Genomic DNA, 12,367 nt, shown 5'->3' with positions numbered 1-12,367 from the left:
CATGTATCTCTTTTTCTCCTACAGGTGGCAGGGTAAAGACCTGGAAAAGACGCTGGTTCATTCTAACTGACAACTGCCTTTACTACTTTGAATATACCACGGTGAGCACCTGCTGGTCAGCCTTGGGACTAGGGATGAACCAGGCCTCCATTTCCAAATAGCTGTGTCCGGCACAGTTGGAGGAGGCAGTGGGAGACAGCCAGATGAGTCCTTCTGCATCTTTAGGGATCAAGGCAGAGTTTAAGCAAAGTAGAGGAACGAAGATAAATCTCAGAATGGGGGCCTCGAGTGCCTGGAAAGGAACTGTGGAGCACAGCAGGCGTCGCTTCCGGATGGGCCAGGAGGCGCCTCGGGCAGGGGAAAGAGGCGCGCCAGTGTACACACTGGGTTTGGAGTCAGGCTAGAAAGAATGGACTTGCATCAGTTGCCAAGAAAGAATTTGTGGCCCTATTGAAAGGGACATTGAAAGAAAAGAAAAGAATCATGATTTAGAGAATTAAGATTTTCTGGGGCAGCAGAAATGCTGAAGGATTTGATTCAGAAGAAACAGCCCAAGGGTTAAATATATAATGAGGGAAAAGAAAGGAAGTGAAATGGGAAAAGTTAAATTGAGAGTATCTGGAGTTTTAAGAATTAAAGTTTTCTGGCTCAGTGCCCGTAGCTCAGTGGTTAGGGTGCTGGCCACTAGAGCTGGCAGGTTTGAGCCTGGCCTGGGCCTGCTAAATAGCAGTGACAACTACAAAAAAAAAAAAAAAATAGCTGGGCGTTGTGGCAGGCGCCTGTAGTCCCCACTACCTGGAAGACAGAGGCAAGAGAATCGCTTAAGCCCAAAGAGTTTGAAGTTGTTATGAGCTGTGATGCCATGGCACTCTATCGAGGGTGACATTGTGAGACTCTGTCTCAAAAAAATAAATCTAAGAATTGAAGCTTTCTTAAACTGTGGAAGTTTTGTTGGTTTTTATTCAGTGGAAGACTTATGACTGCAAGTCTGTATTACATACAGGGTGGCCAAAGTAATAAAGGCAGTTGGTTTTAAATTGCACATGACCTTCATGGCCACCCTATATATGCCCCTTTGGTATATAGCCAATGAACATAAAAATTATAAAATGAAACTCTTCCCAGTGCTGCCTCTGAGCAGAGCGCCCAGGAAGCCGGCTGGCTGGTTAGTGGTTGCTGCTCACACCACAGCTCCCACGCTGGAGACTTCACGTTCTTTTGTTTCTGTCCTTCCTCTCAGTCATCTGAAGAGCACAGTGGTTAGACTGCTGGTAGCATTGGACTTGTGTCTTGAAATAACCCAAAGCAATTGAGTTGGGAATGGTTTGTTTTTCTTCTCCAACTATATTCTCACTGTGTAAATTATCCTCCCTGAGAAAATTAAAACTTAGAAGTAGCTTTCTAATAAATGTAGAACAAAATGGTGCTTAAGTTAGAAATTAAAGTTCAAGTCACGTTTAGGTCCAGCTTATTAGGGGCCAGGACACAGGCCCGTGGCTCAGGGTTTCACCGCCGTCAGGAGGGAAGACAGCTCCCGTCGCCGTGAACACTTTGCTCTTACATAGGGCATGAGCTTCTAACAGTACCAGGCTGTAAATCAGAGTCACTCATTCTGATGGCTTACTGTATAATATGATATTAAATAATTACACAGGAATTCGGATCAGAATTGTGTGTGTCAGAGGGGCTAAACTCAGGCCAGGCAAGTTCTACAGCTGGCTTGACTTTTCTCTGTAGTCTTTTCACATATGCAACTGATACACTTCAAATTTATAAAATAATGAAAAAGTCCCTGTTTCACTCCTTAAAATACCAACATGAACAGATTGGTAAATTTCTTTAATTTTGTTCACCCTTCCACCCCATATTTTGCCTTTTTATTGAAGGTATCTACATTAATGACGTCTGTGATGTCTTGTTTGGATTTTTTTCACATCTTCTGGATCCATATAAACATATCCAGGCTTCTAAGCAGTGTACTCCTTAAGTACTAGGAGATTAGAATTTTTTTTTTTTTTTTTTGTAGAGACAGAGTCTCCCTTTATGGCCCTCAGTAGAGTGCCGTGGCGTCACATGGCTCACAGCAACCTCCAACTCCTGGGCTTAAGCGATTCTCTTGTCTCAGCCTCCTGAGTAGCTGGGACTACAGGCACCCGCCACAGCACCCGGCTATTTTTTTTGTTGTTATCGTTGCAGTTTGGCCAGGGCTGGGTTTGAACCTGCCACCCTCGGTATATGGGGCCGGTGCCCTACCTACTGAGCCATAGGCGCCGCCCAGGAGATTAGAATATTATAGTTCCTCATGATGCAGACCATGGTGGGGTCACCTTAATTCAATTCAGCAACATTTATTCAGCAAAAAACCAGCATTTTATCAGTCAAGAGAAATGAAGGCATTTCCTAAGATGAAGAGAGGGAGTTGTCAGGGTTAAGGTGGTAGATTGAAACTTCCAAACAGAGAGTGTGGCACTATCTATCTAACAGAGAGTGAAAAACTAGTAAAAATGAGTGGGGAAAAACAGTAGCCAGGCTAGGAAAGGGGCACAAATGATTCAGTGAATTCCAGCTGTGGGTAGGAGGGAAGTTAAGCAGCTGCTGGAGCAAGACTGGAGAGCACCAGGCTCCCAGCCCTGGCAGTCGATGGTGCCCTCCGGCCGGGGAGCAGGACAAGCTGGTGGGGTCTTGTTATTTTGCCTCTTCTGACAAGAGGAGTAAGATCTACAGCTAGGTAGAAATTGGTTGTGAAAAAACAAGGTTCACTTACTGTGACATAGGCAAAGTCTCAGGACTGTATATTCAGCTGGGAAAAGTGTGGAGGCTCCGTAAGTATCGGATCTGCCCTGAAATGTGTGAAGCAAATTCTGATGTTGGAATTCACATTGTCGGAAGAGAGGTCAGAGCCCAGGGAGTGTCTCAGAGGAGCTCTCCTTCACTCATTGTTCTCTTAGGAGACTATGGAAAGTGCTGGAGTGGAAAACACTCAGCCCTGTACTTGAGGTCAGTTGTCAGAGATTCAGAAAGGAAGTCAGGATTCACTTGTGGGGTGACCAGAATGAGCAGGAAGGCTAGAAAAGAGACGTTGCAGTCTGAAAACAATTGAGAACCAACATTTTATAATATAATTGTTGAATTATAACTTACTAACATACAACTTTAAGAAGTAGAACAGATTAGTGGCATGTATAATCATTGTCCTGGAGGAAGGGCTTGAGCTGATTGCAGAGATTGTATCAGAAAAAAGACAATAGGCATTAAAACAATGAGAGAAAAGCTAACATGTGGAGAACAGAAGATGATCCCATACCAGAATAGTAGTTGCCGGCAAAATCAAGAATATGATGGGTCATGAGATTATTTGCCTGAAAAAGGAGAAAAAAAAACCTACATGTGCAGATGAAAAGCACATACTGTGTTCCAGGCAACTGTTACAGAGAGTCTGGTCCTGCGGCCTGGCCAGCCCCTTCAGAAAGTTGAACTTGCAGCAGTATCTCTGGCCGTTCAGTTGGCAAAAGCCTATCAGCTCCAGCAGCTTTCAGGGCCAGACGTTAATGAGTTTAGGGTCTCTACAGGTTTGAAGGGAAGATGACCCAACAGCCTTTATCCAGACCTGCTGTAAGTGAACCACAGCTAGAGGCATTGACCTAGAAGAAAGCATGAACTGCGGTGCCCTTGAATCCTTCCTGAAAACGGCTTGACAGTAAAATCTAGCCAGCAGGAGACGGGTGGTGAGCACCAAGCTCACCTGAGCCACCTGAGACAGAGCCAACACAGCACTCACTCACACGCGAATATCGTGCTAATGCTAAAGTATACTTAATCATAGCACTAGTATCAATGTATACTTAAATGTAAAACTAATACTTAAGTGTACTTAAATATAGAACTAATATTAAATAACCAGAAATTATATGAATGTTATAAACCTAGGCAATGCAAAAATGAAATAATCAACAAAAATCAGGAGGTAGGAGGAGGAAAGATGTGAAGAATTATGTTAATGTTTCTTATCTTTCAAAACAAAGAGTCAAGAAATACTGTTAAGTTGGGCATGGTGGCTCATGTCTATACTCTCAGCACTTTGGGAGGCTGAGGCAGGAGGATGGCTTGAGCCCAGGAGTTAGAGGCTGCCATGAGCAGCCTCAAAGCACCCCAGCTTTTTGATCACCTCAAAGCACCCCAGCTTCAGCAATAGAGCAAGACCTCATCTCTTAAAAAATAAAAAAAATTGACTTGGTGCCTATGGCTAAAGCAGCCAAGGTACCAGCCACATACACCTGAGCTGGTGGGTTCAAATCCAGCCCGGGCCCGCCAAACAACAATAACGGCTGCAACCAAAAAAAAAAATAGCCAGACCTTGTGGTGAGCGCCTGTAGTCCCAGCTGCTTGGGAGGTGGAGGCAGGAGAATCGCTTGAGCCCAGTAGTTGGAGGTTGCTGTGAGCTGTGATGCCACAACACTCTACCTAGGGTGGCAGCTTGAGGCTGTGTCTCAATAAATAAATAAATAAAATTTTAAAAAGTAAAAAATTTTTTAAAAACCAGTAAAATTGAAATATCCTTTTAAAAAACAAGAATGAAATTTTTTAATGTTTTTCGTAAGCTTTTTTTTCTGAACCTAGAGTTATTTTAGGAACTCCTATGGTAAAGAAACATTTACTTTGAAGTTCAACATTTCTCCAGTTTCTGCTTCCATTATTTTTTCTATTAAATTCTGTAAAATTAAGATAGAATGTCTTTTATGAAAATGATGCCAACTAAAATATCCCATTTTCATAAAACCTTATTTCTCTCCCTCTCTCTACACACATAAAATACTTTCTTCCGATGTTAGTAGTAATAATTTAGGAATGATTGAGTCTGGAGTGTTTTAAAACCTTTTGCCTTTGTTCTTTTCTGCAGTATTTTAAGGTCTTTTAATGAGTAATTATTTTTACAAAAACAATGGTAATTGTTAAAGAAAAATCAGATAAGCCAAAGGCATTGGTGTTGGTCAGGGTTCTTCCTGGGACATGATGATCCCCAGGCATACGAGACATCAATGAGGTGTGCCCAGACCTGGTCCACTTCAGTTCCAGGCGAGGATCCGAGATAGGAGAGCCCTTTCCACATTTGAGATTTTATCTGGCTGCCTAAGAGCTTAATGTTTGTTTCCATCAGTGACTGGGCTGCTGACACCAGAGGCTTGGAAGATGAGTGGGGGAGCAGGGCCTTCCAGGGGAGGGGTGCCTGCACTTCCTATCGGAGCCCCCACAGTCATGGCCAGATAAGGCAGCTATTGACTCTCCTGGGCTTTGTACTTGAAAAAGACTTTGGGTTACAGGGATGACTGCCAGACACTTCCTCATCCTCTTGCTTTAGAACACAGCAGGTGGTCCCTCGTGATTTGTGCATTTCGTGTCATAGGAGGAGACAGGAGAGTCAGGGTGAGTTGCTGAGGAGGAATGGAGCAGGTGCATGTCCTTAACTGGGTGGTGATGTCTCCCTTTCCTTCCCTGTCCTGTAGGATAAGGAGCCCCGTGGCATTATTCCTTTAGAGAATCTGAGTATCCGAGAAGTAGAGGACTCCAAAAAACCAGTGAGTATTTTTGCTGAGTAATTCTGGGGGAGGAAGGGAATGAGTATGAGGTTTTTGGAAAAGAAAGAAATTTCAAAAGTTTCTTTAGAAAAATTAGAAAGTAGGCCAGGCACAGTGGCTCACACCTGTAATCCTAGCACTCTGGAGGCCAAGGCAGGTGGATTGCTTGAGCTCATGAGTTTTAGACCAGCCTGAGCAAAAAGTGAGACCCTGTATCTACTAAAAATAGAAAAAATTGAGGCAAGAGGATCACTTGAGCCCAAGGGTTTGAGGTTGCTATGAGCTATGATGCCATGGCATTCTACCCAAGTGACAGCTTGAGACTCTGTCTCAAAAAAAAAAAAAGTAGTATCATTACATTTAATGTAGTCTAATTTACTGATAATCTTTAGCACTGAAGCGAAAGATGAGGCTGCCCACCTTTTTGTTCTATCTGTTGTAGTATCTGTCACTGTCACATGAGGGGTAGAAATTGTCCCTCCTTAAAGGGCATCAGGAAGCACTCTTGACTCTTACTTCATACTTGGGACACTTAAGAAATGGTTTTTGTTTTGGACCATGATGCTGTTACTGTCTTGGCTTTAAAAAGGACTCGGCAGGCTGCAGTGCTCTCCGTGTCTCCAGTTGATGTCTCTGCTAGGAAGCCCTGTGTGGTCCACATTCTCCAGACTGTTGCTTTGACGTTCTTCTTTCCCATAGGGAGATTTAGGATACTGCCTATGCTTTGTGAAGGTCAAATAGCAAGTATTTTTGGAAATAAAACAAATGACCATTTTCTGGTCAGCAGCTTCCTAAGACCTTTGTGCCACCTCTCCCTCTGACTTCCCAGAACTGCTTTGAGCTGTACATCCCCGACAACAAAGACCAAGTGATCAAGGCCTGCAAGACTGAGGCTGACGGACGGGTGGTGGAGGGAAACCACACCGTGTACCGCATCTCCGCCCCCACGCCTGAGGAGAAGGAGGAGTGGATCAAGTGCATTAAGTAAGTGCTGTCTGCAAGCAGAAGCGCAGCCTGCCCAGCTCACTCCCCTTCGGCCTGTTGAATCCTGCCAGGTTACCTCCTTGTCACAGCATTTTTAAAAGGGGCCCTCCTGCCTGGTGCCGCTGGTGCCCTGGTAGACCCAGAACAGGAAGAGAGGTGGGCCAGCTGGTAGGTGCAGACAGCTCAGTAGCAATAGCCATCGTGTTTTATAATTTGTTCCTCCTGTGAGAGACACCATTTCCCATTTACAGCTGAGGAAACAGAGGCCCGTGGAGGCTCAGCGGCATAGCTCCATGCACCCCGTGATGTGAGAGAGCTATGGGGCTGCGAGGAGGGACTTGGGCAGTGCAGTCCACTCCCCACTGGCATGTGCAGCCTTGCAGAGCTCTAGTAACTCTCCAGGGTTACTCAGCTGAGAGACGGAGATGCTGTCCAGGGCTCTGTGTGTGCCACCAAGTCACACAAGTGATGTTTGTTACAAGGCTAGCGACATCCTGACATGATGAGTTTCTGGAAATACAGTTTTTCTAGACCTAATGGGCTTCTTCTCCTTAATGTTCTTCCCTGAGACTTGGGCGAAGCCTGGCCCAGACAGCCACCCCTTCTCACATTAGGATCGACACTGGGCGTTCTGCCTTTTCATCTCTCGTCGTCTCTTCTTGTGAGGGTGCACCCTTGTTTTCTCCCCTGGGTACTCCGCCCATCAGAATTGACTCTGCTGTTTCCCTCTGAGGCCCTGTATGTCCACGAGATGGCCTTTCCCCCACCAACACCATAGCCCTCACAGGGAGTTGAATATTCACCAGTCTTTGTTTTGTTTTATTTTTTGGCATTTCCACTCAAACCAGGATAATGTTTTGGCCATAGTTAAATACTGAGTAACTGGGCAGTGCCTGTGGCTCAGTGGGTAGGGCACCGGCCCCATATACTGAGGGTGATGGGTTCGAACCCGGCCATGGCCAGCTAAAACAGCAGTGGTGACTGCAACAAAAATAGCCGGGCGTTGTGGTGGGCGCCTGTAAGTCCCTGGTACTCGGGAGGCTGAGGCAAGAGAATTGCCCTAGCCCAAGAGCTGGAGGTTGCTGTGAGCTGTGACGCCACGGCACTGTATGGAGGGCAACAAAGTGAGACTCTGTCTCAAATAAATAAGTAAATACTGAGTAACTGACAGAGAATGCGGGTGGGAATTAGACGATGTATTCCCACAAAAGCAATCTTAAGAGAGGAGGCAGAAGCCAAGTGGGCAGGTTGTAGGTCTGGAGTCGGGTCGCCCTGTCTCTGGGCTGTGTAGCCTGGCAGGGTCGGTGACCCACTTCTTCCATATGACGGAGGTCACTCCTAACTCACTGGGCTCTTTTGAGGATCAAATGAGAGTGCTTAGTGGGCGTGGTCAGTTTCCTGGGCCCGTGGCTGTCATTGGAAGTGTGGCCTTGAGCAGTACAGTCCACTCCCCACTGGCATGTGCAGCCCCACAATGCTCTCAGAGTTGCTGCCAGTCATGGCACTGGCCTCGCAGTCTGGGGAAAACACAGTGCCACGGGGACCTGTGGCCTGCGAGTAGCCATCACCTGTGCATCTCATGTCTTTTTGTAATATGTGTTTTTAAAAATACTTAACTCTTTAATTGTTATGAAATTTATCTTTTGTGGGTGATTGGTGGGATTACACCTGCAGTGCATCTTACAAGGGTACATGTGAAACTTAGTAAATGTAGAATGTAAATGTCTTAACACAGTAACTAAGAAAATGCCAGGAAGGCTGTGTTAACCAGTGTGACGAAAATGTGTCAAACGGTCTATAAAACCAGTGTATGGTGCCCCATGATCGCATTAATGTACACAGATATGATTTAATAAAAAAAAAAAAAGAAAAGAAATTTATCTTGTATATGGTTTGAAATGAATAGCTGATTGACCCAATGCCATTTATTGATTAATCCGATTCTCCCACCAGTCTGACGTGCCCCTTTCTTTGTGCTGAGTCTCTGGCCCCTGAAAGTCAGCTTCTGTTGATCGTGTGTCTCAGGACCAGCCCTGCCTGCCCTGGCCTGTAGCTGCCAGTGAGCTGTAATGTGTGGGAGTTCGTGGGCTCCCTGCCCTCCCCTCACTGTTTTCTCAGAAACGTTTCTCAGAAACGTTTCAGCTGGTTTTATACATTTTGTCTTTCATACAGTTTTTACTTCTGAGTCAGGAGAACTACTATTCTTCAGGGCCACATATGGACTCATCCAGGGCTCTAGGCCAAATGAGGCGAGCCCTGCTCTGGATGGCTCAGCAATGGCAGGACCCATAGGCCCTGCCCGCCATACTCTGCAGGGGTAGCCTCCTAACCCTCACTGCACCCAGGATGCATGAAACTGAGGCATGACAGGGTCAAGTCCATTGTCCAGAGCCATGTGGAGGTGGGGCTGCTTCTCGAGCCTGAGCAGTGTGACCACGTGCAGAGCTCAGTGCTCAGATGGCTGCCACTTGATCATGTGGTGCTCATGCTGTAAAGGAAGTCAGATGTCAGCTTGGGCACTGAGGTCCTGTGTGTGGCCTTTCCCTCTGAGTTAGCGTGTAGCTCTGAGAATATGTGAAGATTCTGTTCCTGAATGGAAACTGATTATTAGGTTGCAACAGGGAAAAAAAGACCCACAAATTATCTTGTCATGTGTCCGTCCCTTTGTGTCTCTTTTGCAGTGGTCACCTGGAGCCTCTGTGTGGACTTGGGGACAGTTGGTAGGGGGTATGAGAGCCCTGAGCATTACCCCCCAGAGCCGTGTGTCTCTGGCCCTATCCCTCACATCTCCGTTTTCTCCCCTTTCTGTGCTCCAGAGCTGCCATCAGCAGGGACCCTTTCTACGAGATGCTTGCAGCACGGAAAAAGAAGGTCTCCTCCACGAAGAGACACTGAGCCCACCGGGGCGTCGACCTGCGGGGCCTATGGAGCTCCAGCTCTATCTCCCGTGCCTGCGCCATAGGCCCTCTCCGCCAGGCCCGCCCAGAATTTCTAAAGACTAGCTTCTGCTTTTGCTATTTTTCTTAAATGGGAGAAGCGTGGGCAGTTATCACCGGGGAGGAGGGGGCCTGCTGCCTGCCCAGTGGGGGCTCCAGCCTCTTGGTGGCCAGAGCTCGGGTCAGCAGAGCAGCCTCCTGCAAGTCTCCCTGAACAGCAGGCCTGACAGAGCTCAGAGCAGACTGTTTACCTCCGGTATCCCAGGAAGAAGCCTTCACCCCATACCATGAATACTTGTATCGATATATTATCATATGTTAAGAAAATGGTGGGAAGGAAGAGAAGCCACAAACTATAAAGATCTATTTTTTTTTTTTTTTTAAAGACAAAATAGCACTATTTGGGTGCATTCTGTCCCGTCCAATTTGGGGAGCTTCTCCCAGGGCTGCTACTGAGGATGTCAGTGTGGGCAGGGCAGGCTCCAAAGCTGGTGGGGGCTGTCGGGTGCCCACCTGGGCGAGATGGGTGACATGGGAGGCACAGAGGGCAGAGGGCACAGCAGGCTCCGCAAGGCCTCAGGACGGTGCAAGTCAGACTTGGGCCTGTGGCCGAGGGGGCAGGTCCAGTGGACACTGCTCCATCCCCTGTGCCTGCAGGGTGCCGAGGGGGAGGCACAAGTGACTGGTCACTTGTGTTGCTTTTCTCCTTCAGAATCCAGTTTCTTTCGGGGCTTTAAAGTGGAAAGTCAGCATTTTCCTTGAGCTAAATACCTAATAACCAAAACTGTGAGGAAGGTTATCCCGACAGAGGGTCTGGGATGACCTAACTATTTCATATTTGGTTTTTCTTCCTCTTTCCCCCAATCTCCCTCTTCGTTCTAGAGGAAGGAGTAAGTCCTACCTGAGCCCTCAGGGCTTCAGCTTTTTCTGCCTCAAAACTGGCCCTAACTGGACTACTCTGGATGCGTTTTGTAGTGGGTCCCCTTGAGGGGAAAACGGGTCTTTGTCTGCTCACGGGTGCAGTGGAATGAGAGGGTGCCAAGGTTGGCCTCTTGGATCTCTTTTCCCCTTAAGGTATGTGAGCAGGTCAGCCCGCCCCTCCCAATTTGCAGTGTGAATGCAGCATTCTCTGCTGTTCTCCTGCCATTCTCTCAGGGACTCTCAGGGCAGCTCCTGCCAACCAGCCGAGGCCAGCATGTTGGTCCAGGCAGAGCAGGTGGCTGGCTGGCCATCTCCATGTAGGCCCGAACCAGGTTGGTGCAGAGTGCTGCCACCAGGAGGTAGGTAAGGAGCCTCAGGTCTCCGCAGGGCTGTGCAGAGGCTCCTCTGATCTCTCTAGGGTTGGTGAGCATCTCTGGAAATAGATTTCACCAGAGGAGTGGTGGGAGAGGTGTGGGGGGCATTCTGGCATCCCCCTTCTTGTAGCTCCTGCCTGGAATGGCTTTAGGTGCTCTTATGCTGGAGCTTGTGAAGGTAACAAAAGAGGGTCCAGGCTGGAAATGGAACTTCTGGGTGGGAGAAGCAGGGCAGTGTCAGCCACAGTCTAGGTGGTCCCAGGGCTGGTGCCAGAGCTGCCTGGCTGACCCGGTCCCTCGCACTGGTTCTCGTAAGTATATCCTGGACAGAAAGGCACCTGGATCAGTATTAGTCTATTTATCAGAGGTGTAAATAATCCATGTATAGTTTTCTCCTTTTAGATTATTTTGTATTTGTTTTAAAAAGTTTTGTCAAAATACAAAATAAAAAGAAATGACCAGAAGTTGTCGAGGGTTTTTAAAAAATTATGATTATTCCAATTGTTTTTGTTTTTGCCTTGTAAACTAGCGCCAAGGAACTGCAGCAAATAAACTCCAGATCTGCCCAAGCCATCCTTGTTGTCTGTGGCGTCTCCTCACAGGCCTGTGAAGCAGGAAGGCGTGTTTGTGAGCTGTGCTGCCGGAGAGGGGCACTTTCACTTCCCATCTTGAGAGAGGTGGTCATATACCTTGGAAGAGGGAGGGGTCTGTCTGCTACAGGCTGTTCTAAAACTTTCTATATGTAGAAAATTGTAACAACAGAATATGTTTGCCTTGAATGGGAGGCACCACCTGGAGAGTGTGTGTGTGTGTGTGTGTGTGTGTGTGTGTGTGTGTGTGTGTGTGTGTGTTGTGTACAAGGAGGTGGCCAACACATAGAAAATACATTGTAAATACAATGCCCGGCTATTTTTAGAGACAGGCTCTTGCTCTTGGTGTTGAACCCCTGAGCTCAGGCAATCAATGTAATGAATATTTTTTTAAATAAAGGTACATTTAACTATGATTTCTCATCTTCCCTAGGTATAGCAACTTTTGAAACAACTGAAGAGAGTATAGCAGAAAAAGATAACTTAGTCTTTGTTCCCCTTTTTTCAAGAAGAAACAGATGTGAAACACCTAACTTTAAAGACAAAAAATGTGTCTCCATCAGCATGACACACTTGTAGTGTTATTTAAGTTTCCAGTATGCCCGCACCACACCATGGGGTACACAGGGAGTCGGCTCAGTGGCGTGGGACTCAGGAGTGGGCGGGTGCTCGGTGGTGTGGGACTCAGGAGTGGACAGGTGCTCGGCGGCATGGGACTCAGGAGTGGACAGGTGCTCGGTGGCGTGGGGCTCAGGAGTGGACAGGTGCTCGATGGCTTGGGGCTCAGGAGTGGACAGGTGCTCGGTGGCGTGGGGCTCAGGAGTGGACAGGTGCTCGGTGGCTTGGGGCTCAGGAGTGGACAGGTGCTCGGTGGCTTGGGCTCAGGAATGGACAGGTGCTCAGTGGCTTGGGGCTCAGGAGTGGGCCGGTGCTCGGTGGCTTGGGGCTCAGGAGTGGACAGGTGCTCGGTGGCTTGGGCTCAGGAATGG

At 47.3% G+C, this 12,367-nt stretch overlaps 1 protein-coding gene across 4 annotated transcripts in view; it reads left to right on the top strand.

Moving 5' to 3' along the window:
• Window positions 1-11,361, top strand: part of CYTH1 (cytohesin 1) — a 95,507-nt gene extending 84,146 nt beyond the window's left edge. For 3 of the 4 annotated variants that reach the window (XM_053570564.1, XM_053570563.1, XM_053570565.1), the window contains exons 10-13: window positions 23-101; window positions 5,502-5,573; window positions 6,403-6,557; window positions 9,374-11,361. In XM_053570564.1, coding sequence (XP_053426539.1) covers window positions 23-101; window positions 5,502-5,573; window positions 6,403-6,557; window positions 9,374-9,452 — 385 coding nt within the window. In that variant the 3' untranslated portion in view covers window positions 9,453-11,361. The remainder of the gene's footprint in view (window positions 1-22; window positions 102-5,501; window positions 5,574-6,402; window positions 6,558-9,373) is intronic. The other variant, XM_053570562.1, reaches the window with a different exon arrangement.
• Window positions 11,362-12,367: the final 1,006 nt, after the last annotated feature.

Source organism: Nycticebus coucang, chromosome 18, assembly GCF_027406575.1.
Source record: "Nycticebus coucang isolate mNycCou1 chromosome 18, mNycCou1.pri, whole genome shotgun sequence".
NCBI lineage: Eukaryota > Metazoa > Chordata > Mammalia > Primates > Lorisidae > Nycticebus > Nycticebus coucang.
This window is presented reverse-complemented; position numbering and strand designations above follow the sequence as displayed.